This window comes from Episyrphus balteatus, chromosome 2 (genome assembly GCF_945859705.1).
Source record: "Episyrphus balteatus chromosome 2, idEpiBalt1.1, whole genome shotgun sequence".
Lineage (NCBI taxonomy): Eukaryota > Metazoa > Arthropoda > Insecta > Diptera > Syrphidae > Episyrphus > Episyrphus balteatus.
In genome coordinates, this window is record NC_079135.1 from 34,999,350 (window position 1) to 35,027,237 (window position 27,888).

The 27,888-nt window shown below is 29.4% G+C and overlaps 1 protein-coding gene across 2 annotated transcripts in view; it reads right to left on the reverse strand.

Moving 5' to 3' along the window:
* LOC129908616 (mitogen-activated protein kinase kinase kinase 13) overlaps window positions 1-27,888 on the reverse strand; it is a 51,358-nt gene that overhangs the window by 17,417 nt on the left and 6,053 nt on the right. The window contains exon 2 of one of the 2 annotated variants that reach the window (XM_055985259.1): window positions 19,802-20,077. In XM_055985259.1, the coding sequence (XP_055841234.1) occupies window positions 19,802-19,926 (125 nt within the window). In that variant the 5' untranslated portion in view covers window positions 19,927-20,077. Of the gene's footprint in view, window positions 1-11,428; window positions 12,735-19,801; window positions 20,078-27,888 lie in introns of those variants that run through there. The other variant, XM_055985260.1, reaches the window with a different exon arrangement.

Here is a 27,888-nt window from a genome sequence, read left to right on the forward strand (position 1 = left end):
TTAATCAAAACTAACATTACGATGATGGAGAAGTCCGAAAAAGTGGTTTTCGTCATGACGTCCGTCGGTCGGTGCGTCGGTGCGTCGGTGCGTCGGTGCGTCGTCACAAAAAGCTGTACATGAAGCTGCAGCCTAAACGGGTTGAGGGATTTTCTTGAAATTTGGTACAGATGATTTTTTTGTAATTTCCAAGGTTGGTTTTTTTTTGTTTTTTAATATCTCGCTTTAAACGTATACCTCCCATACAAAGTTTTGGAGTTATTGCAACTTTCTTGAAAACGGCTCTAACGATTTTGATTAAATTTAACATACGTAATGCTGTTTGCAGTTCTAACATAACTGCGTTTTTAGTTTTTCTCAAAAAATGCGGATAGTGAAAATATGACATTAACTCTTTTTTAAATCGCGGATGTCGGCTCTTCCCGTACATCTTAATGGAGTTATTGCAATTTTCTCGTAAATGACTCTAACGATTTCGATTAAATTTTACACAAGTAATGTTATACGTAAATCTAACGTAACTGCATTTTTAGTTTTTCTCAAAAAATACGGATAATGGAAATATGACTTTACATTTTTTTTAATCTTTGATGTCGGCTCTTCCCGTACACCGTTAATGAGTTATTACAATTTTCTAGACTAAATTTGATATACATAATGCTTTAAGTGATTTTAATATATGTAGCTAATTGCGTTTTTTGTTTTTATCAAAAAAACACGAGTAACAAAAATATGGCGTAAGAAAAACTAAAAAAAATAATTTCGTATTTAAAAAAAAAAAAAATCTTAAAAAAATCAAATTTTAACTAATTCAATATATTTTTTTTTTAAATCTTTGACATAAAAGCTACTTTTATCATAAGAGCAAGTACGTGCGGCCCCAGTCGTGCATTTTATTTTATTTGCATTCTTTATTTATTTTATATTAACAAAATTATCAAAAAAAAAAACACAAATAATTTTAGTCCACTTGATTGGCGGTTCTAGGAACTGTGCCAACTTTAAATTAAACAAAACGAAATGTCAAACGCACGTTTATTTTTCCTTATCTTCGATTTAATTACTTAAAAAAGTGCGAATTTTGCACCGAGTTTCTGCTATCTATTATAAATTTTGTATTGATAAGGTGGACAGACACACTTTGTTTGAACAGTTGTCGAGAGGGAAGTGATGAAAAAAAAAATTGAGCACTTAAGCTTTTAATTCGAACTTAAATTAAGTATTCGTACACCTATAAAAAGATGATTAGAAAAAAATTGGTTTAAACATTTTGGGAAATATTTTTAAAGATATAGTTTACCCTTGATGTGATTGAAATGACATCAACTAACTGAAATATGTATTACTTTGAAGCCAAATTTTTTATTTAAGGCTTGTGAAGTTAAAACTTCATTGAAGTTAGCGAATATTTTCATCAAAAATAGAAACTTAAAATTTTTGACTTAGTACCTACAGATGGAGATTTAAGCTGAAAAGATTGCTTAAAGATGGAAGCGTTATTTCATTGTGGTCCAAATTTAAAAGTGATTAAACCTATATTCGGTCATATTAATTGCCTTATAAGACAGAAAACGCGTGTTTACGTTGATAAACTCGAGAAGCTATTCCCCAGTCGAAATCAATACTCGAAACAATGGTGTTTTTTTAAAGATTCCAGAGTAAAAAACCATTAACAAAGTCATTTCTTGACGAAAATTAATGAACAATTAATAAAGTTAAAGCCACACTTGGAGTCTTCAAAATGACGACAAGAAAAAGTAGTTAAATTGATATTTTTTTTAATGAGGACATAAAATTGAAATTTTGCTGATATGAAAAAGATGCTTGAGCTTTGATTCGAAATTTTTTGAATTATAAAAACAAAATCCAGTTGCACAATTGATTTTCCAAACATTAAAAAATTTAGATCCTTTTAAAATACAAGAGAAATATGTATTTTTGAAAATTTTGATATTTAAAAATTCATTAGGGTGTTTTATTTTTATATGATAATACTATTTTACTGAAATGTTCATATCTTACACCTTATAAATTTTCATTTAAATATAACATGTCCAAGTTGAGTGCAAAAAAAATAAAATGCACGACTGGGTCGCACGAACTTGCTCTTAGAGTAAAAGTTGCTTAAATTTTTAAGACTTTTTATATAGAAATTTGGAAAAAGTATAGGTAAAAAAAAAAAAATAAAAAAAAAAATAAAATTCGTTTTTTAAAAAAATAAAATAAAATTTGAAATCAAATTGCCCTCCAAAACAAGTATGCAGTTTTGATTGATATATTAAGATGCATTTTTAGAAAAAGAATTTTCAAAATCGTTAGAGCCGTTTTTTAAAAAACTAATTTTTTATAAATAATTTTTTGGAAAAAAAGTTTTAAAATAAAATTGGTATGCCATTTTGTAGAAATCACTAATCAACATCTAAAAACAAAATTTCAAAAAAATTCAATGTCCCGTTTTCGAAAATTTGATTTTTCAAAAAAAAATTTTCAAAATTTTTTTAAAAATCCAAAAATTATTTTTTCGAAAATTTTATTTTTGGCTTATACTAACATCATATAAATGCTTCTTTACAAAAAGTTTCGTTAAAATCGAATAAATACTTTCGGAGATAATCGGATTTGAAAAAAACGGTTCTATGGCAGGTACCGTTAATAATGATTTTCAAAAAAATTTTTTTTTATTAGAAGATAGACCTTGTCTTAAAACTTACAATTGATTTTTTTAAACAAAATCGTTGGAGCCGTTTTTGAGCAATTTCAATTTTACTAAAATCGGTATATGACAAGTACCGTTATTTTTGGTCCAAAAAAATTAATTCCAAAAACTCCTCTGTAAAGTCGCCAAATAATGCTACATACCAAGTTTGACATCAATCGGTTCACCCATTTAGGCTGTAGCTTCGTTTACAGACAGACAGACTGACAGACTGACAGACTGACAGACTGACAGACTGACAGACGGACAGACAGACGGACTTTCGGGACCCACTTTTTTGGCATTCTCTACCATCGTAATGTCATGGAAAAATGTTATCTCAACTTTTTTTTTTTGTACGAATGCATAACTTGATATATAGTACCTATATCGCAAGTAAAAATCTAGCTTCTTCAAATTTTTACCCATTTTCGATTTTTTTACAGTTTTTTACAGGATAGGAGATAAATATACCTTTTTAACTATGTATAAAACATGTAACTCGGTTAAACCACCTAGAATTTATAAGCTGTCAAGGTTCAAAAATTCGTGAAAATATTCTAAAATAAGGGATATGACATTGAAATGTGGAAAAAAATGCAAGTTGGCACTACAAACCCGGATTTCGGTAAAAATTTTTAAGTTATTTATAACATAGAAGCGAATTGTGCTTAGTTATAACTTTGTATCAAAAACCATTAAAAGAATGGAAAAATGCAAGGAATAAAATATAAGAAAACTCATTTTCTCGTTAAATTTTGTATGGAGCGGCTTTTTCGATAATTCCAGGACTGATTTAGCGATTTCTATAATATTTTATGGTTCGGCTTCGAGAAGACTCTGGTATTTTAAAAGTAAATTTTAAATCAGTTTTCAAAGCCATCTATAGACAAAAATTGTTGTGTACGTTAGTTCTGGTAATGCCAATTGTCCGCATAATTATTCCTGGGATTGTTGCCATGTTGCAGGAATGATGCTGGCTGACACATACCAAGATGCGACATAAAAGCGCATAGGAAATATTAAACGAATTGATTTCGTTTTAGTCGATTTTTTTGCAATTTCCTATCAACGCAGGACGATCTAAGCAACAAAAGTATTACCATCGTCATTGTTAACCACAGACATTACAATTAAGTGAATGAACAATTCTTGCGGCAAAAAAAATTCACGATCTAAAATCAAAGGATGGGTCCACAGCCCACTTCATTTCCTTAAATTGTGCATTGTATATTCTTATAGTACTCTCATGAAGTAGAATTTTCTATTTTGCGTCGCCACCGCTGGGATCGGTAGTTTATTTTATGTTTGAACCTTATGCAGAAAATTGAAGTGCAGATCTACCAAAAGATGTCGCTAAAGTATTTTCATGGATTGATAGTACTATAGAAATATATATACAATGAATTGTGTAACAAATGAAGACAAGCAACCAACTTTCCAAGTAGAACAAGGTTTGTTGGGTCAGCTAGTTTGTAATGAAAATCGATAGAGCTAAGATCTCAAAAGATTTATTTTATGCTCTAGTCTAATAGCTAAAAAAAAATAAATTTAACTAGTATTGAGTTATTTGATGATATAGGTACAACAACCATTTTATTCAAAATGGTGGACCGAGCTCAACAAAGACTTTTTACTAAAAAAAAAATTAATAAAATTAATCAATTTCGACCTAATTGATTAAATTTTGAATAAATTTTGTTCTGGAAATGACTGAAAAATTTGGATATTTTTTTAAACATTTTTTTGTACCTATTTTTGACAATGTTTCGTTCGACACTCGTGTCCTTAAAATCAGGATGTTCATGAGGCCATTTTATTAAACCTCTGTACCAAAAAAACAGAACTTCCGGATTTGACGCGTGGTGTGATGTGATAAGGTTACTGTACTAAAAAGTTTTTATTTAACAAAGCAGCTGTATCAATATTGTCTTTTTGAGTGAAAAACAGAATAATTAAGGATTATATGTACCATGCCATGGCTCTAATGACTTGTTGTCATATTTTGTGAATAACAGTTTTATTATTATAATTATTTTATTAATGATAGGAAATTTTTGAACTCAAAATGTTGATAATTTCTGAATTCTATACAATGTAAACAAAGATGTTGTTTTTAAATCCTTTTCACCAAAAAAAAAAATATTTATTTTTTGTTTATACATATTTACAATTCATCTACAGCACTGTCAAAAAAAACTCTTATCTTTTAACAACGGTTATTTGAAACTTTCAGTTCCAATAATTTATTTTACAAAAAACCGAATGGTAATTTTAGTACATTTACAATGTGTTTTAAGCTGTATCAAAATTGTTTTAATGGTATATCCGAGAGATAACACGATTTATGCAATTAAACAAAAATTAAATATTGTTTGGCAAACTTTTACTCTTTATTTAATACACATATGTGGGGACGGGTTATGTTTTTTAATAATTATTTTAAATTTGTTAATATCCATGTCCCTACATTCCTTCAATGTACAAAAGTATAAAAATATCAACAATCACACATTCCAAAAATGTATGGATCATCACGTTGATCTTTCAAATTAAGCGGAACAAAACAAATAAATGGTAATTATTTTATTTTATTTTTACAAAGGCCTCCCATGAAGATTTATTTTCTTTTTTTATATTATGTTGCTTAGAACGTGTATGAACGCAGATAAGTTTTTTTACAGTCTTAAGGTTTGTGCTTAATGCGGCTTTATCTTTCATGCGATTAATCAAAATTCAAGGTAGGATGAGTTCTGTGGTTAGAAACAGGCACGTGTGAACATTAAATATTTGAATGTACTCATACATACAAAACATTATTATGTATGTAATTTGGATATTATTTTGTTATCCAGCCACACCTGCCTCATCAAAACAATGATTGTTTAATGAATTTTGAGGCATGATTTATTTAAGAAGCCTTATTAATTTTTTTAATAAATAATAACTTGTTGAAAACTATTTTTCAAGATTTGGTTTTCGTACTTCCGAATGATTATGAATACATAATATCAGTTATAATTCAAATAAAACAGAAATATGCAAATAATTATTCAAGATTTTTTTCATAAGTCAATGACTTAAACGTTAAACTTAAATTGAGGTTAACTTCCTTTTTTTCCTCGTTGACATTTTTACAAAAAAAGACAAGAAAAGGGCTACCTCTTGAAGCTAAAATGGGTAAAAAGGTGGAGACCATAAACTGTCGTTTGACCATAGTTGTTTTCATCATTTGAAAAATGCAAAATCTTTGATGGCACTGGGTCTATGTATAGATTTCATGTTTACAATTTACAACAAAAATTATACAAATTATATCTCTAATACAATAATCACATTTTAAATCTTAAAACTTCAAAAATCTGTGATGCACTTAATTCATAAGGAACAAAGTAAAAGTAAACTGTAACACCAAAATCTTGAAAAGCCCCCAATTTAAAATTAGGCATTTATAAAGCCTTACAGATGATACTGTAGCTCTTGTAAGGCTTTATGGAAGCAGAATTGTTAGTAAAGCTGTGAATTTTTGATCAATTCGTATATCAAGCTTCAAAGCTTAAGGTTCTATGATAACATTCTAATACATTTTTCTTCAACACCCTACGTCTATTAATATTCTATGATAAAATATTTTGTTCATGAGGTCATATTTTTATTTAAAATAACTGCGACGTTTAAAAAAAATCCTCTTAAAAGCAGACAATTTAATTTAAAAATATAATGTACTTTCCCTTTGTCGTGTGTGATGCGCGTATGTACATATACATTTTAAATTTATCAACAATTTTGTGATAAGAATTTACAACAAAAACAAAAATATTTTTGTTGTCTCATGCAATAACAATGATAGTATGCCTGAGAGATACTGCATGGAGCTTGTGTTTATTATTTTTGTTCTGGGATTAACCTGAAAATACTTTTTTTTTTGTTTTGTTTTTGTTTAATTCATATATAACTAAAGCCAGGGGTCAAGGCCGTACAGTTTATTCACACAATGTGTAACAAAACAAAATCTGAGTTATTTAGTGCAGAATATTTACAATTTATTCATGCAAATAGTTTATATTTTTTTTTTAAATTCCAATTAATTGTTATTTTTTTTTATTTGGATTTGTTTTGTTTGCGGGTGCTATCAATGATATTCAAAGAGTAAATTAATATGACGTAGTATTTACGACTTTGTGGTTGAAATCAAAGTGCAATGACCAAAGTTCAAACAGATTTGTAGACAGGGTGATTCCATTATATATTTGTTTTTGTATGTATAATTGTAAATTCTATTTATGTGTGAAATAAAAGCGGGGTGAACATCCTTCGATGAAAATAAAATACATATATGTTATAATTGAAAATCTTAGATTTTCAAAATCAATTTCGCAAATTAACCAAAAAAAAATATTTCAGAGCAGCAAATTATATTTTTTTTGAATTTCTAATACAAATTGTAGGTACCATTCACATTATGCGTGACTTATTCGACTACAGCAAAAAGTCAAATGAAAAGCAAAATTAATTAGAAATAGAATTTGATAGTAAAAAACTCTGATAGCATTTGGTTGATACGCGACACCTTTTAAATATTTTTTTTTTATTTTTGCGCTTTGTACCTTTATGCCACAAAAAAATATATGTCAGGATGTTAGTGAGAATTCTAATTCATTCATAACTGATTGTCTGGAACTGGTAATTTTTAGGTGGTTCAAATTTTGTTGATTTTATCAGTGAGATATTTTCAGTAACTGGATTCCTCCAAGACTAAAAAATGTATTAAGAAATAAATACATATACATTTACAAACAAGTTTAGAATCTTTCTTTTATGATATAACAATTGCCATTGGTATATCACCACTTCTGAAATATTTTTGATCTCATAAACTTGAAGCTTAAAACTTTACTCTAATAGTGTCATTTAACAGGCCTAATGCCCATGAACATGTCTGACAGGGAGGAACCTATTGTTTGAGAATGCATAGTTTAGACATGCTGCCGCCCTTACCCTGAAAAGTCTAGTCACGAAGCCAAATTTAACTGCAACGCACCTTGAAGCTTGACTTCAAATTTCCCAACACAATCATCAGCGTCAATTAAGTGAAAAACTGTTAGAAAACCTAAAGGAAAAAAGATAACTTGCAATTAGGAAGCCAGATATTTACGATATTCCACCTTTTTCTATAAATGGAATATCTACGAAACGAAAGCTTAAACAAAATCTGAATCTGAAGCTTATCTGCAAAAAAACATATTAATCTGCTAAGCGAATTGAAAGAATCTTACAAAAAAAAGTGCAAAACACTGCAATTTTCTATTTTTGACCAAATTTACGAAAAAAAAAATTAATGGGTTAAAAAAGGTGGCATTTTTATATTATAGAACTAAAAAAAAGATGACATCTTATAACGAACCACAAAATTTACAAATTTCTCGCTGAACCACTTTTTGATACAATTTATGGATAATATTCAAATAAGAATTATTTCCGACATTTAACATTTTTTTTTTTTAAATAGAAAAATCCTCTAGACAATTAATGAACGTAGGAGAAAAAAAGTGCAGAGAATCCAAAAGACGGGAATTTTATAACATTGTCAGCCTACAAATTCTAGGTATGGTTTAACCGAACCACATATTTTATATATTGTTGAAATTCAAGTTGTAAATGTCTAAATATCTTCTATCCAAAACTTTAAAAAAAAATCTAAAATGGGTACAAATTTGACGAAGCTAATGGGTGCAGGTCCGAAAAACCGTTTTTCCTCCCTAACTGCAGATTTTGGGGGAGTTAGGTAATTCTAAATACCGTTTCGAAATCAGTGCAAAACTAGCTCTACAAAATATATATCTATAGATAGGATTCCGCCTGCGTATATTTTTCAACCTTTTTTTTTTGACACACATTGTAATTCACGCAGACATGGGATTGATGGGGACTTTTTAGCCAAATCAAATAAGGGTTCAACCTAGCATTCATGCTAATAGAATTTTTTGCTCAATATCTTTGCTTGAGTATTATAAAAATTAACTCACAATTGAGAAAAACCTAATGTCCGCAAGACCTAATTTTCCAGGTCAAACCAGGTTTGGTGCTGATTTCAAAAATTGAAAAACAAAGCTTTAGAAAAAAAAACCAAAAATGCGTCCAAATATGAGCTGTATCTAACGTCTTCCAGCTATTGTTTCGTTTTGGTTTTTATTGATTCTGTTCCTTGTATAAAAAAAAAACGGCAGAACTAAACAAATTATTTTTTTCAAGGTCAATCAATTTTCATTGTAAAGCGTTATGTGGAACGTTTTACGTATTTTTTCCAATGGATTGATATCTTTTGCTTTTTTTTCAAAAACCGCTGTAACAAATTTTATGAAGGTCAGTTTTGGGGACTAAAAACTCATTAAGTACGACACTGTTTTGCATTTATCTAACTCATTATGAGATTGTATCTTAACGTTGTTTTGGTATTGACTCTTTTGAAAATATTTTTCGAAATCGAGGAGACATTCAATAAAAACATGCACAAAAGGGAGAAATTGCAGTTGAATCGCTTATAATGCTGAATATAAAGAATTTCACCAAGTATATTGAACCGACTCCCACTTATATTGATAGCATGACTACCCAAATCCTGTGAATAGGCAAATGCATTTAGGTTCATGCAGTATTTTAAATTCAATATCGACATTGGGTTGGATGCGAACAGTGGCGTATTGAGGGGGGGGGGCTCAGGGGGCTCAAGCCCCCCCCCCCCCCCAAGCCTTCAAGATCATGTTATTATTTAGCTGATTTCATCATGATTTACTGAAACTTTTTCGTAAATCTTAAAGATTTAGAGGCAGCTCAGATGCTCGAGCCCCCTCCAAAATCTGAAACGGATGTTTATGTTTGTTTGAGTAAGAGCCTCAGCTGACGTTGAGGGTTGGCGTAATTTTTTTTTCGGATTTTAGTTCGATTTGGAATTTTTCAGATCATTTTTTTTGGTATTTTGACGTCGAATTACATCACCGTTAAATTTTGCAAAACTTCTTATGCAAAATGCAATCTCAAAACGCCGTCTTTTAAAGATATTAGAAATAGAAATTTTTGATATCTCAAAATCTTAGTGGCCAACATAACTAATGGTTTCTCTTAGCAAATTCCATTTTGCGCTTTTGATTTGGATTAAAAAAGCAACATATTACGAAAAAATAATATGTGTTATATGTGTACAAGAACTTAATTGAAAATTAATATTTGAGACTTTCACATTCTGCATTTAACTTTTTGGGCATTCACTTGCCGAAAGTGAAATTAGGTGTTCTGCATTTTTTCACTCATTTAGATTTTCTCATCGAATTCAGTTTACTTTGAATTTAGTGCCTTTTTCAATGAATTTGCAATTTTTGGACAAAATATTATCAAAACTTATATGTATTTTTATTGTTTTGTATAGTTTATTTGTTGTTGATTTAATACAAAATACATAATGCCTCATGGCATGAAATATTATCTATTATTCATCACTGCCTCTGTGTTTGCAGTGCGCAATTCTCCAGGTACCTTCGGGAATTGCGCAATCCTTCTGTGTTAGCAACCTCATTCGCTTTACACTAATTCATTTTTGTTTTAAAATTTGCAATAATACTGCCCATGTTTTGCATTTCACTTACATATTTGATTTGTCTCACAAAATGTGTCTTCTTCATTTTTTTTTTAAATTCTGATAAAATTCGGATAAAATTGCATCCATGTCCAAAGCAGTAGTAATTTCACTTTAGAAACAAAATAAAAATGAATGATCCTTCAGTTTTGACAGTTTGAAGCAATTTTGAAGTTTTCGAAATCGATCGAAATGAAGAATATGATATTTCATTTCACGTGAAATTGAAAAGTGATTTCAATTCACTTTCGTTCAAATTGCGAAACATGAGCATTTACATCGAAAATAATAATGAGCCTATAGCTCAATAACTATAAACGTGATAGGAATAAATCTGTTAACAGTTTTGAATTCAGTACATGACAAAGTTCGAACGAAATAAAGTGTTTTTTTACGGATGACTGAACTCCTTGCTCATTGTGTAAAATGTTTGCAGTATAACAACTTTGAAAAAACACTACTTTTATTATGAAAGGAGGAGACAGAGTACGAAGCTGTCGAGTAGTAGCAGTAAAATGCTACTTTACCACTTTCAGTACCGCACCACAGCTCTTCACTTTCGATCAAAGATGGATAAAAAAGAGAAACAAATTTTTTCGTACATTTTCCCTCTAAAAAAATTTTGAAAAATTTTCTAGAACCCCCTCCCCCCCCCCCAAATTTTTTTTCTGGATACGTCACTGGATGCGAAGAAAAGAGTAAATTAAAATGAGGATAATTACAACAGCGATAAAATCTAAAATTTCAAAGTCTAAGAACCGAAATGTCTAGGCCAGAACGAAACTTGACACAAAAACAAAAATCATCTAAATTTGATCGATTATAAAAACTTTGACAGTCTTGAACTTATTTAAAAGGCACAAGTTTCCATATTAGTTATGCTATCGCTAAGAAGGAGATTTAATTGTATACCATGTGGTTTTTAAAAATTTTCCACGATGTATTTTTTTTTTTTTTTTTTATTTATTTTGAAGTTCAAATAGAAATACAAACTTTCACATAAAAGCATAAAAACGTTTTTCTTTTTTTTAATAAAAACAAATTTAACATAATGAAATATCACCCTTAAATTTAGCAAACAAAGTTGAAATTTCATCTCTCACCTTTTATCTGTATTCACTTTTTTATCAGGTGGTTCGACATGTCTGCCCAAGAACGATATATAAAAAACCATTTCTTCTTAATTGTTGACTTTTAAGTAGATATTTTGTTGTTGTTGTTGTTTTTGTTGTGGTTATACCAACCAATTTAATGATATGGTGGGTTTTTTTTTTTTTTTTTTTGTTATGTCTTGTTGATTTTAGATTTTAGAGCACGTATCCGCTTTTTTGACTTTGCTTAGCCCAATTTTTTGTTTGTTTTCTCTGTTACACTTGCTAAAAAACAACAATAACAAACTCAAGACGTAGGTTGTTATTTGACGAGCTTTTCTATTTTTAAGCCTTCATAGTTGAACAGGTGGCTTATTAATAATAATTTTTCTTGACACATTTTCTATAAGCATTAATTATTTTTTTTTATATAATTCACCTCCGATTTCACAGGAAAATTAAATTTTTTTATCAAATTTTGCACAAAATCTTCACTTCACCAACAGGTTGGTTCTTTTTTTTTTTGCCAATTTATTGGTAAGACAGAGTGAAAAAGAAACAATTATGGCCGACTTTAATATTTTTATTTTTAATTACCTACTTTTTTTTTTTGGTTATAATTGTCGCACAAATATGGTTAAGTGAAAAATTTGAAACACAATTGTGGTAGTTGATATTTTGGCTTTAACTAAACAAATATATCAATGACGTCAATAAAAGGGTAGAAGAAGTTGCTTATACAAAAAAATCGAATTTAAACCAAGAGAATTTTCCATACGCATAAATTGAGGGCTTGAAATGAAAATTTTTTGTTTCACTTTATTTTTAAACACACGTAAGCCGAAGTTTTTTTTTGTTTTTTGTTAATTTGTATAACCGATTAAAAACAGGTAAGAGAGAGAGATAGAGAGAGAGAAAAAAAAAGAGAGCAAATATATATTTTAGCCCAATTCCGAATATGAGCTTACTGAGCCTCTTGAATCTCTTCACAGTTCGATTGGTGTTCACGTACTACTATAATGAAAACTGATAGCAAAAGATCTTGGCGATTCAGCTGTTGAAGGTTTTAGAGAGTGTGTGCTAGCAGCAGTACCAGGCACACAATCAAATAAATATAATTGCAAACACTATCACAAAAGCATTCATAATCTATCTTTGCAGGGTCGCAATTTGTAATGTGACAAAGTAATAATTAAGTAAAGGCCCGGATTAGCCATTTAATCAATGATTTATTTTTTATGAGAAAATATCTTTGGACTGAAACCTGTAAGGATTACCAATTGTTTTCATTTGATGCAATATCCTCATTATTTATTTATAAGAATCTAATTTTTCAACAAATGCATTTGAAGTTTTATATCAATGACATTTTAAGTTAAATAAATAGAACTTTGACAATTCTTAAGAACTGAAGAATGACGTTTTGTAGGGTTAAAGGTTAATTTTTTTCAGAATTTTTAAACCCTAACTACAAATTCGTATTTTTTTAAATTAAGACAGTATTAAAGCAAATGAGTGACGTTTGAAAATAGTACCTCAAAATCCCTCTATCTCTACTAAAATAGAAACAGTAGGTTACTACTTTAATATCTACTACATTCTGAAAACCTATTTTTTTAGTTCTGGAGATTACATTACTTTTATTACTACAGTCAACTTCGTTTTAAAATTGAAAAAAGGAGTATTGATTTCTATTGTCTTGCTTCACAACAAATAAGTAAAATTTCCCTTCTCACCCAGTCCCAAGTACTGAAGTAACAAATATAAAAAAAAGACGAAATATTTCCTTTTTTTGGAAATCGGTTGATAAGCAAAAATATGAAAATACACTAGCCCGACCCTCTCAAATGTGTCAGCGAAAATTTTAATAAGCTTAGTGAGCTTCGAAAAACCATTTTAAGAAGCCAAAATCACCCATACGCTACACAACAGAACTGACTTGAGCTTTACTCCACTTTTCTTTACATACAATCATCAAACTTTTTAGAAACAGCTGGAGTATTCGATATGCCTACTATATTTTATTATATTTGCCGCTATTTTTTAAATTTTGTTGGTAACCTGAATTTGATTTCCGGTGTCAGAACAGATTTATCAGCTTTAGTTTTTGAACTATTTGAATCTATAAAAAGAGTTATTCTTGGACCGCATTCGAAATCAGTTTGATAAAAAAATGTAATTTTTATATAAATTTGAAAGTAAAAAAAAAAACTATACCTACAGCAACACTGGCAATTTTTAACCCATGGAGGTTAAAAAAAAAGACGTTTGAAAAAAAAGATCATCAAAATTGGATCTGTAGAGCCGGGTTTCCTAATATTGCCATTTTTGGAGCTTTAGTTACTCCACTAATAAACAAACCTCGAGCGCCAGACGAATAAGTTTTCACATTTGTAAGCAACGCTAGAAATAAGAATAAGTTATAAGACTTGAGAAAACATACGAAAATTAAAACCTTATAAAACTGAAGGTTTAACTACATCGGACCCTTTTTGTAAATTAACAAAAGTAAAAATATTTTTCTTCTCACTAGCGTAATTGCTCTCGAAAAAAGTAAAACAATTCTTTTTTAAACCTTTCTGCATCATTTTTTAACTTTTATGGTCAGCTCATTCTCATTTATAGATGATAGCAATAGCAAGACTGCGACTTTGTTTCAGCAGAATACTCAAAAACGAGTAATTTGAAGATTGCAATTTTTTCGCATTATTGTTTTTAATAACTCATAAATTTACTGAATTTATTTACCTACGTAAAAAACTAGCCACGATGAGGTAATAATGTTTTTTGTCCCTTCAAAAATCATTTTGTAAAATGTAGTTTTATGCCTTACTCATGAGACTCGAAAAAAAAATTTGACTTTAATTCTGAACTTTAATATTATCCAACTTAAAGCTTTGTTCGCTTAACTCCGAGAGATACGTCTGTTCATCCTATAACATTAGTGGTTAGGGGAAGTCAGAATTTTCAAAAATCGATTTTTTGCATTTTATCAAACTATTATGTAGGTATACACAAATTTGTACTTGTAAATTATTGTACATTGGTGGGTAATTACAGGCCCCAGGCTTTTTACGCCTAACTCCTCCACCGTGCTTACGTTTAACTCCCATTTAGTTAAACTGCGTTCAGAAAAATCTCTCAGGCATCATAGAGCAGAGAGTAAGCCAAACCTATTTTACAATACAGCTTAAACCTTTCAGGCTTACAATACTCTCAATACCTGCTGGCTGAGTTACTGTGTAATCCATGGATGGGAGAGCTGTTGAACACTCCATGTGTCGGATTTGGTTACCAACTCGATTTCTATAGACAGACACATAAATTGTGAATGTATGTATGTCATTGTGTTTGTTGATTTTGTGTTGTTATTAATATTTTATTATTATTATTTTTTTATTTTTTTGTGAATTTATGATAAAACCTAACACTTGCACAAACGAGAGGTAGAAGATAATAAAATATATAAAAATACGTATGTGAACTGTGAAGTTTATTCAAGTGTTTTTGAGTTTTTATTTTGTTGTTTCTGTTTTTTTTTTTATTTTTTGCAAATAGAGATATGATGTTTTCTTCGTGTTTTGTTTTATTTTTGGTTTTGATAGGAATATAAGAGTTACCAACTGGACAATATTTTTTTTTTATTTCTTTGTTTTTTTGAATATTGATTAGGTAAATTAAGTTTTTTGTGTACAATTGAGGAAGAAAAGGTGAATGATCTTAACTAAGAAAAAAAAATATTATCACTATTTAATCACCTATGGGACATTTTAAGAAATTAAGACAATGATCTAAAGCTTATCACCCAAAGTGTTTGAACCAAAAGGTCAACAACATCTTCTATGAGAGAAAATTTAATGGCCTTGGAAGCAAAAACCGCGTGTTGATGTTATTTTTGTTTGTTTTTTGGTTTTGAGGTCAGAACTTAATGTACATATTTTAGATATATGTAGATTCTTCTAAAAATTATAAAAGTGTTTGGCTTGGTAATAAAATTGAATAACTTTGTAAAAAAAAATCTCATAGCCATTAGGATTAGGAGATCAGGGAAGTAATCGATGAGAAATTGGACATGACAATTGAAACGTGGAAAAGGATTTTAATAATAAAAAACAAAAAATGCGCAATAACTTTTGTCCTCAAATCATATCAGATATCACCAAATTTGTTAATATTTCCAAGAATAAATTGATTACACATAATTTAACAAACTATACACAAGTAGGTACCTACTTGTAAATTATAACATTGGCATTGACTTCCACTTTATCTACCTGCCATTTGATTTTCTAGTTATGATTAGTATATAATTATTTATTATCTTTTTAAGCTAACCTTAGTTTAATCTATGATAAACATAAAATAAACAATTTTTGGGGGGAATCACATCCTTAAACGCCACTGCGACATTCAATAATATTTTGCAGATAAGAACGACGTAATGCGGTTATTTTAGTTTGATCTTAGTAAAGATTTTAGGGTATACAGATATAGTAGGTACCTATACAGGTAAAATAGGCAATTAGAAAAAAATTGTTACTCTCTCATGAAACTTGGCAAAAAATTTGCTTTTAGGGTAAGAACCAAGTAAATATAACCGAAAGGTAAAACATAAGCAAAACCCATGGGAAAAACATGATACACTGATGAAATTGGGGATTTCTTTTCTATTTCTTAAAAATATTTTTGGTAAAAGGGTGATTTTTTTAGGTGTTAAGTTATGTGTGAGAAAGGTATCATAACAGCTGATATAAGTTTTGTTAATTTTTTAAACTTGGTGAGAGAGTTTATTATTATAACAACTAAGAATCCACAGAGTCTACAAAATTATTATTAGTGAAAGGGTGTTTTTTTTTTTTCAGAAATGATGAAATTCGGAATTAGTAGGTACCACAAAAACTAGGACAAAAATGTTATCCCAATGAATATTGGTACAAATATTTCATTTATAACAAAAACCAAGACTCATAGCAGCCTATAATAATATTTTAGGTGAAAGGGTGTTTTTTTTGGGAAATAAGGAAAATCCGCGACAAGTCATATAAAATCAATCACAACAAAAACATTACTGTTAAAAAAAGAGCCAAGAGCTGGCACAAAAAGTAATTAGATGTAAAAGTGTACCAAGTTCTAAAGTTTGGGTTCAAATTCTTATCAATAAAATTTTGATTCTTCTCTTGACAGTTTTTCTTTTAATTAACGATTTTTAAAGTTATTTCAAAAATTTCCAAGTAAACAATAAAAATTTTATTGATACGAATTTGAACCCAAACTTTAGAACTTTTTCCCTTTGTATAAACCACAAGTCCTATCACCGTGTAAAATGTCAAGTTTCTACGAAAGCGTTAAGTTCTCCATAATTTTGATGATCTGTCAGTGAATCAGTGAGTGGTTTTTGTGATTTTTGAGCCTTGTCTTCCCCATGCGAATGACAAATAAAATAAGTCTAAAATTTTTTTCATGTGAAAAAAGTGTTTTATTTAGGTGGTAGAGAAAATGTTGGTATATTGAAAAAACTAAATAATAATAGTGTTATTCTATTGAATTTCAGCACTTATGTTACTTTTGAGATTGGAAACAAGAATCTTGAGTATCTTAAGAATATCATGCTTAAAAGGGTGTTTTTTTGACTGAAAACTAAATCGATGGACCACCCTAATGAAATTTGGTAAAAATTTTGCATTTGGGATAGAAAACAACAATAAAGAGTTTTCATAATAAAAATTTAGGTGAAAGGGTGTTTTTTTTGAAGCGACAAAAAAATTAAAGAACTATGACAACTACACTCGCAACTGCTAACGTCAATTTGAATTCATCGTTAGGGGCAGCCTAAGAAGCCGAAAATCCAACATAAGCCTCGAATCCAAAGCAAAAAAAATTTGTACGAGCTCTTCGAACAAAAAAAGAATTTTGTTTGATCTTTATGCTTAGCTGGGAAGACAAAGTACCTTTGGAAGCCCGCTTTAGATAGATTCACACACTCCGGACCTCTATTTGCAGATTTATTCGCACCAAAAGTTAAGCTCACGCATATTTTCCGATTTTAGGCTTTGAAATAGCCACCTAAAATAAGTTTTCAATTGCGGAGGTATTTGAATAATTAAGTTTATTTTATTTCCGAATATTAAACCACCTACACATGCACGTAAAAATTCTTAAACCGATTTAGAAACCTGAAACTTTTCTTATTTTATTTCATTGCAAGTCAAATTTTTTTTTTCAAAATCTGATTTAACATCCTATTTTTTATTTAACAAAACAACATTATCATTCATAAAAGACCTCGAGAACTAAAAACGTTCTAACGAAAAGAAATACTAGATTCAACTTAAGTCGTGATTAAATTAAGAGAAAATATATTCTTTTCAAATCTAAACTCTCCTTGGCATTTAGAGGCTGTGTATAAATATACGAGGCTTGAGATTAATTTAAAATATCTTAACATATAAATTGCAAAAAATTCTATTTTTAATTCTAATTAAAATAAAACCTGCTCCAAGTGTGTAATGTATAATGTACACTGTATATGGTTTATACCAGAATAATTATTATGCTAACCTCACGATTTATTTCAATGTTAACTTTTAAGACAGAAAAAAAAAAAAAAAACAAATAAATATAAGAAAAAACTTAATTGAGAAGACTTTCAAATGCTTCATTATAGAACTTTGCCACATTGAACTGTTGTCGTTTTAAAATTGAATTTAGCAAAAGATAATAATAAATCTTTAGAATGCGAATTATCAACTTCTATAGAGCTCAACCTTTAAGCTTTGATAAAACATATTGCATAAACAAAAAGAATACAGAAAAAAAAAACAAACACAAATTTGATTACCCTGATAAGCTTTAGCTAGTAGACGTCTAGACGCGCCCGATGCCGATCAATGTGCCAAAGTAAAACAAGATTTGTCGTCAATTTAATGTTTTTGTTCACACGGGATTGTATAATGCCTTGTGGATCAAGTTTATGTATAAGTTTGACGTGTATATCGGATATAGGTGCAATAGTCGAAGTCGATTGACAACTTGGATTCCTTTTTAAACGTGATTGTTAGTTGTAGTAGTTTCAGAGATATCTCTAATGTCTCTGAGTTATAGTTTTTTTTTTTTTTTTTATTTTACTATTCGAATGGGCTTTGGAACTGGATAGTAACAATGCATTGACGGGTGTTAGATATTTTGATTCCATGCAATGAATTAATTTTTTTTCTAAGAAAAAAATATGTCTTTGGAAAAATAACAATTTCTCTAAAAAATATGTATCTAGGTACTATACAAATTAATTTAAAATTTAAACTTAAGCGTAGTACTTCTAACACTTATTTAAGACAAAAGTCACTGATAGTATCTTTTTTTGCAGTCTCTCTGAACTTGTGAAAAATATTTTAATATGTCATTTCTGTAGCCTAACATGCAGAGACAAAATTCAGAAGCTTACATAATTTCTATACATTATAAACATTGTTCGATTAACATGGGCATTATGTACAACGTTATTCAATTTAAAGAAAAATATCATGTTATATCAACACAAATAAAACTGTACATTCTTTATACCTACCTGATGACATTGTTAAATTTACACGGTAGCACATGTAATTTCATCATAAGTTAATAGATCACAATGCCCCTAGATAAAATGTAGGTATGTACATTATTGTATTGTTAAAACAAAAATGTATCTATTAGATTTTAAAATGCGTAAACTGATGAATTAGTACCAAAGACAAAAGTCAACTGCACTCTTTTCGCAATTGTTTTCAACAGTAGTTGGTGATTTTTTTTTTTTTTTTTCTTAAATGAATTTAATAGTATGTATAAGAATAAATACAGATAATTTAATCAAAATTGAAATTGATTTCTTGAACTCTGCCTTAAAAAAAACACTTTTTCCACTTAATGAATTTGAAGAATTTGTCATTCTTTACTTAAGAGAAAAAAGTCTATTCCATCGTTTTATTCCAGGCTTTTTTTGCTGCTTAAACACAGGAGAATATTGTTAATTACAGTGAAAAATGTAATTGTTGGTTCGACATGGTTAGTGGGTTTTATTAAATAGTTTAGTGGAGTTAGCCTAAAACTTTCTATTCTTAAGTCTTAAAATCTTATATCAGCTTTCAGTTTTAAAAATTTTGAATTTATTGGTTTAAACATATTGCATTTGTAGGTACTCGAAAACCTTTACCTTTTTTAATGTTATTGATTTATTCGAATTTTTTTTCCGAAATAATTTTGCTTTTTAAAATTCTTTTTTGTTTTTCAATACCTATGTAATTTTTAGTTAGTATTCCAGTCAGTAAAAATAATAAAAATGCATTGGATATTTTTTGTCAGAAAAAAATTAAACAATTCTTTTAAAGTGTTATCTCATAACTGACTTACCTTCTTCGAATGTTATCCGTTTGATCTTTACTAAGACTATGATTACTTCCATGATGATCATCAATTTTAAGAGCTGCAGCCAAATCCTCACGGCTTTTGCTCATTGTCTCAGATAATGGATGCATGATTGGAATGTTTGGTGTGTTAGTGTTGGCTTATTTTGTAAATCCTTCAAATAACGGTGTAGTAAAATGAAACATTTTTCGTTTATATTTTGTCTGACAAAATGTTTGTTAGATAAGATCTCATATTGCTTATGGAATGAGTTCGAAGAATCTGAAAAAGAAACAAAAAGAAGAAATTTAACAAATATTCAACGAAAACAAAAGATTTGACGTAAAAACTTGATCTTAAAATGAAATTTTTTAACTGCACAAAAAAAAATACTCATTTGTTAAGAAAATTCTAATCTTTAGTTTTCAGATCTCTTCTGAAATATTGTTTTTGATTTTTTTAGATTGCAATGAACAATAGTCACCTGATTTTATTTACATTTTCTCAACCTGTCGCAATATTCATTAACAAAAGAACATAAAACTCAAGGTCTTTCATAAGAATATACCAGGTATACTTAACACAATAACACAATGGGGTTGTAACTAAGCTATATTGTATTGTATTTATATGAAGCTGCAAAAAAGAAAAAAACCGACAAAAATATGTTTTTTGTTTTGTTCGTATAGAGCCGCCCGCCGCAATTGTATTGAAAGGAAACCTCTCTTCCTTCACTCTGTCTACCTTATCCCTTCTACATTATTTATAATAATTATCTTTACAAAAAAAAGAAACAAAATGTGTGCAAAATAAATATGAAAAAAAGTTGAATTTAAAAAAAAAAATCAACCCCTATTCGAGTCCACCTGTATGGATGTTGAAGAAAAAAATATATTTCTTTGTTCTCTTCCACTGTCACTCTATTTACCTCTGCCCTAAGGGTTCAAGTTGACATTTTGATGTAGGTATGGAAAGGGAACAAATGCAAAACGACTTAATTACTAAGAAAGAATCTCCATCAGCCATAATACGAACAAAAAGATTAGGTGAGGTTTAATGGAATGAAAACGAAATTCACTACCTCTTGCATGTCGTAGAGGCTTGCTGTTACCAGAGTGATGGTAAAAAAATATTATTTTTTTTTAAACTAAAATATAGTCCCCTGGAGTGGAATATTTTGGAGAAAATACGTTAACGACAAAAGCTTCATGAGACTTCGTTGAAAGTGAATATGGTAAAATGTCAGATTTTTCAATTTAAGTAGTTAAATGTCTGAACTTGAAACTGCAGTCTAATCTATCATTTATCAATAATGGCAAATTTGTTTCTAAATTCAAGAGATTTCGATTTTAGATTGACTATATGAAATATGAATATAAAATTTACAGAAATATTTTAAACAGACGTAGGTCGCGTCGATAAAAATCCTAAAACATTTCTAAAAAATTGTCATTTTTGAAAAAAAAAATATTTTTTTTTATAAAATTATCTTGAATCAACTAATTTGAATTAGAAAATCCATTTTCCGATGAATTTTTCCAGATTAATCAATAAAAAAAAAATTATCTAATTTTCCAAACAAATTCATGCTGTGCTATTTTGAATTTTTTTTTTTTTTCTCAAAAAATTAAATTTTTTTTCCAACAAAATTCCATGCTCTGCTAAAAATTGAAATGAAATATTAAATGTGTACGGAAAATGAGAATATTTTTTTTATTGGAAGATCTCGGAAAATTATTTGAACACCAATTTGACAAAAAAAAGCATTTTTTTCATAGAAAATTAATTTTTTTTTAAATTCTGCTCACCTGGCACTATACACTTGCGTTAAAAAATATTGCACTCTATTTAAAATTATTAGTTGTTTAAATTATGTGCACCCCCAAATTTCGAGGCATTTTTGCATCATAGCTATTAGTTTAACATATTCACGATGAGCTTGATGCTGATCAACTAATAATGAATGAATCCACAAATAGTCCTTAAAGTACTCGTTCCTTCCTTCGAAAGCAAATAATAAAAAGTTGCAAAAAATAAATAAAAATACATTCAGTGTTTATGCAGGTGTGGCATGTTCTTGGTACCTATAAGAGAATTGAAGAACCCTAACCTAAACCTACCAAAATCTATTATTAGTTATTTTTCATTATTTCGTCTCTTTTCTTGAAAATAAATGCAAAAGATATATCTACCTGTACCTGTGCATAAAACGCAGTATTACTGATGTCCATTTATAGATTTTGTGTGGGTGACCCATCTGAGGCGTACAAAAAAAGTACTCCCAAGTAGGACGAACCTATTTTTCTTAGGAAGCCATACCTATACAAAATATTGTAACAGAATTCATCGGATTTTTAAACCAGCAAAGGTACAACTGTATGTCTTATATACTGACTGACAACAGAGTGCATTCGATTTTATGTCACTATGGCTTTTGAAGATTTATTTTTTCTTTGTTTTTGTTTTTTTTTTCATGTTTTTGTTATTTTTGTTTGCTGACCCTTTTTCTTGTTTTATTTGAATTTGTGTTCTTTGCGTACTTTGAAACTAAGAATTTCTGACGCACGTTGGTAGCTAGTAATAGTTTAGGAAAAAAAGTTGCATTTTCATTTATTAAATTTCTTTGTCTTTCTTGGTCAATATAATTTAAAAAAAAATACTTAGAGTTGATAAATCCCGTAAGAAAATTCGGTCCCGAAGCAGGCTAAAGCAGGCTCTAATAAACTCGCAGAATAAAGTATCAAAAGCATCAATTTAGTGGATCCAGAGCTAACCCAAACGAAAATCGTTTCATACACTACATTTTCGTTGGCCCAACGAAACTTTCGTTGGCTCAACGAAAATATGTGAATTTTCGTAATATGAAAACCTTCATCAATCAATGAAAACGTTTCATACACTTTTTCTCCCTTTTTAGTTCCAAAAAAATCCAATTTAATGAAAAGATTCATCAATTAACGAAAAATTTCATACTCATTTTAAAGAATAAAAATAAGAATTTTTTCCTTACTTTATCAAAGTTTTAATTAAGTAACGAAAAAATTCATTAACTTATGAAATTCAACTTTAACTAACGAAAATCTTCATAAGCTTATGAAAATTCTTCATATACTAATGAAATATTACATCGGCTTATGAAAAATACATAAGTTACGAAAAAAAATCGTTGCCTTACTAAATCTTGCTGGATTTAGTTCACATTAGGTTTTTGTTTAAAAATCTATGTAAGTTGAACTGAATATAAAAAATATTTGCGTATATGAGTCCAAGTCCACTGGGACGAAACGCCAATTTATTAAAAAAAATCAAAATATGTTTTTTTTATGGTTAAAAATTTTCAGCGGATTTTCTGAACTTCAGGTTTTTTAATATGAAATGAATGAAAAATTTCGTAGGTTAACAAAAAAATTCGTAATTCTACGAAAAGAATGCAATTATAATCTACTAAAAAAAAAATAATTAATACAACGAAAAGTTTCGTAAGCTAAAGAATATTTTTTCGTAATTTAATTAAAATATTCATAAAATTAACGAAAAAAATTCGTTAGCTAACGAAAGTTCCTTTCATAAATTAATCAAAAAAATACATTGACTAACGAAAAATATCACCGTGGTTATTTAAATTTTACGTTAATAGATGAAAAAAATTCGTAAAATGATGTAAAAATTCATTAATTCTCGATCAAAAAATTTTATGAAAAATTTCATTAAAATACTACAGTTTTCGTTGATTGATGAAGTTCTTCATTAACGTATGAAAGCCATTTCGTTGAGCCAATTGAATTTTTCTTCGGCTGAAAATTAATTAAATTTTCGTTGGCTCAACGAATTTTTTCGTTGTATTTACGTAAGGATTTGGTTCAGTGTACAAAATGAAATGTCCCTCTCTTAAATAAAACATTAACTTCTGGACTATATATATGCAAACATTAATAAACTTGTATTTTTTTTAAACACAATTTATACTTATGGATATTTAAAGATTCTTTTGTAAGATTGTATCGCGCTACCTGATAGTTCAAATTGTGTAGGGTTTAATACACCGGCGGATCCAGGGGGGGGGCACGGGGGCACGTGCCCCCCCCAGAACTGGTTCATACTTAAAGCACATCAAATTATAAGAGTTGTTAAACTATATGTCTATTTCTGGCTGAAAATGCGAATTTTATTGTTTGTTGCATCCCTTTCCCATGAAAAGCTCCACCTCACAAATAAATAAACGACTATTTGTTGAAGGGTAAACACGAATGTTTTTTCGATTAAAAAAAAAGTGAATTTTCTAAGTGTTTTTTTTTAACTTCAAAGTGATTTTGGTGAAAAATTTTGATATGGACATCGACAATCAAGGTATGAATGGTATTCTAAAAAAAAATTATATATATATGCAACTCTATTTTTTCATACGGAGGAATTGAAGTTCACACTTAAAAAATTTGCACTTTTTTCGTTGTTTTTTTTTAACATTAGTGTTTTTAAAATACCGCAACACTTCACAACATTGCCTATATATTATTGAACTGCTGGATATGTTGAACAAACTTGCATTTCAGAAGTTTGCAAAATATTGCACCCCGAAAATAAAGACCCCTTGAAAAAAAAAACTCCTCAAAAGCGACCCTTACTTATAGATTTTTATAAACATATGTTATTGAGAAAATTTCTCCAGGGATACCTTTAAGGCCCCAACCCATAGAATCCGTTGCGTCCGTTCCGTCAATCCATCCGTTGAAGTTGAAGGATGGGACAGAAAGGGGTGACCCATAGAATACGTCGTATGACGAATTGCTTCTTGACAGCTCACTTCAAATTCCAAGGTGTGTTCGATATTTTATCGCTGAATGTGCACTAAGGAAGTTCTGATGCAAGAAATTTTTAACTATTATTGTTGTTCTTTTTTTTAATAAAATAAAAACGACTAGATTTCTTGTAGGTACTTGCTCTTCAGTTAAAAACAATTTTTTATAACAAATTATGAGTTGTAGGTATGACTTTGGCATAGTAAAATTGAACTCAACAACAGAATGTGAGCATTTAATTGATATAATTTATTAGATATATCATTAAATGTTACTTTTATTACATTTTCTACACAAATATACAATTAAAGTTCACAATTCATAAAATCGGAGAAGAACACAGTTCTTAGTTCTGAAAATCCCCGGTGTGCACTCAGAACCAGAAAATCGAACTGATCTATTGTTGACAACCAATGTCAAAGGATACGACGGATGAAAAAGTAGAAAGTTGGGCAACTTCTTCCGTCGAATCCGTCCGTCTCCGTCCGATCAGTCGCTTATGGGTCGCTTCCCATAAGAACGTGTGTATTTTATCGAGCTGTCAGTTGAAAACTTCGACGGAACGGACGCAACGGATTCTATGGGTCGGGCCCTTTAAAAATATGTAAAAAAAAATAGTGTCCCAAATTTCAAAAGAATAGGCGCATTAGTTTTGAAGTTATGAGGGGCACCGGCTTTGAAAACATTAGTTGTGGGGAGAACGATTTAAAGATTTGAACTCTGGACTAAAACGTTCGTAAGCGAAGTATTAAAATATCCATAACTTGGTCAATTTGGCTCCAATAGACCTACAATTTGAACACAATATTCTTGAGATATAAAAACATTTTAGGTAATGCAAATAAAAAAAAAAAAAAACAAAACTGGGTTTCCCGGGGTAAAAGTATTTTTCAGTTTTTTTTTTTTTGTTATTCTTTTAGAACTTTAATATTTATTAGAATGAAGATTTAAGTATTTGACTTAAAACTACTAGGTCATCAAATAATGGTATAAATATGTCCATGATATTGCAAAATTTTATACAAAATCAATTAAAAAACGTAAACATTTTTTTTCTAAATTTTATCTTCTCAATTTCTCAAGAACTATTTAATGAAACAAATTAAGTCTTTAATATAGCACAGGATTGTACATGATGCATTTTATGATTTTTTATATTTTTTTTTCTCCCGGCTAATCAGGAGGTAAGTAGGTAAGCTCTTAAGTGGCTTTTACTGTAACTAGAAAATGAAAATTTTTCCTTCCGAATAACTTTTTTGTCATTTGGTACCTATTTGATGTGGAAAATGTGTTAAAATATTTTTGGCCAGGTTTTAGACCAAAATTCCGCACTGTGCGTCGTTAAAATTCGCTGCTTGTCAGTCAGTCGTCATTTTATTTCTAACTGTTATTTTTGATTTTTGTTGCCAATCCGTCCCTTGAGCCCCCCCCCCAGAAAAAAATCCTGGATCCGCCCCTGGTTTAATAGATATGCAGTTCGTACGTGAATTTACCTAATTTATACTTCTTTGCCTACGCATCAATTAGGATTAAGAAGGCTAAAAATGGTACTAAGATTTTTCATGCTTGTGTTATCATCACGAACAGGTGCATATTAGAAGCATCATTAAAAAAATATTAATGAAAAACCACTAAAAAGCTGGGTGTAGGTACTTATTTCAGGTATAATTTAATGTGCTTTGTCGGATGGTACGCAGGTAATACCTGACAATTTACTGTCTGAGATTTTGTTACACAATTCTGAAAGAACTTTTTTAAATTGTATAAAAGAATTGGGATTTTAGAATTCGAATTGGGCCTCATAATTCTGTCTGTCAAAAACAATTTGGTTCAAATTTGGTGAATATGAGTTTGGAAAAATTCTCTAGAAGAGAAACTGAAATTTCATTTTTAAAGGTTCTTAAAAATGAAAAATAGACTAAAACGTTTAGGAGATATTCAAAAAAAAATATGCACTGAAAAATTCAAAATCGATTGCTAGTAAAGAACTCGAGGTGGGCAAACAACAGAAGTTTGAATTTTTGATAAATAGTAAATTTAGGGGACTTTGAATTTTCCAGTGCAAATTTTGTTTTTTTTTTAATATCTACTAAACGGAAGGTGGACATACGATCTAGACAATTTTTTTCATTTTTCAGACTACTCCCTATAAAAAAAAGAAGGGTATACAAACGAAAATTTTGGGTGGACAATAGGCTGGGTTACAAATGTATGGAAAAAATTTTTTTGCTGATTTTTTTACGGGCACAGTGATGAAAAGGTGCCAAACTGTGAATAGAACAATAATATAAAGTTTGGTTATAATCAGACTTTATCTTCTGCCTCCGGTTGCCCAGCCAAGTTTTCTATGAACTTTGGTCCTAAAACCTTAGGAAAAAACTCAGGCCTTTTTCGAACCATTGTAACTTTTGTTTCAATAATGTCAAACATTTAACACTCGTTGTAGTCCAAATCAAGCTCCTCAAAAACTTTCAGCTACGTAGGATTAGTAGTTTCTGAGTAAAAGGCCTTAAAAAATCGCAAAAAGAGTAGCTGATTTACTCACTAACACACTAACTAACATATTATGATAAAAATTATGGCAAACTTCTAGTTTTCATAGAAACTTGTTATGGTCATGGATCTTGAAGTACATACAAGGAAAAAAATCGAAAAATTGAAATTTTACATTCAGGGGGCGTGGTAACCGCCCATTTTGGCAGAATTAATATCAATTATTAAAAAGTATACTTGTGAATACCCTAGAATCCTGAAACTTGGTAGAATTGTAGTTAATGCAAAGGAAACATATTCAAAATTTGCGATTTTCTACCTTGGAGGCGTGGTATCCCCTTAAAAATAATAAAAGAAATATATAATGTTTCATAAATTAATTAACAAGTCTTAGAAAAATGTAGTTTTGGTTTTTTTTTTAATTTCTCAAAAACGACAAAACATTTTTGCATCCGGTTTTCTGTTTTTGCTTACAAACAAATAAGAGCATTGAATTTTGAAAACATAAATAGTACTTAATCACATAAAATTAAAAAAAAAAAAATTAGTTCACAAATTTAATAAAATTTTTTTTCAAAATTTTGATTTTGAAAATTAATTAATTTTTCAATAACTGTTTTATAAAACAGCTTTATTTGAAAGCAAAATAAAAAAGAGATTTTGGGCTTAACAAAAAGGTATAACCTGTTGTTGTAGGTATAACCGTTGATTTTTAATAATAATTTTTCCTAATTAAATCATTTTTTTTTAGAAAATTGCCCCTCCTGACTGAACGGGGGCGAACATTAATCCCCTCCAATACAC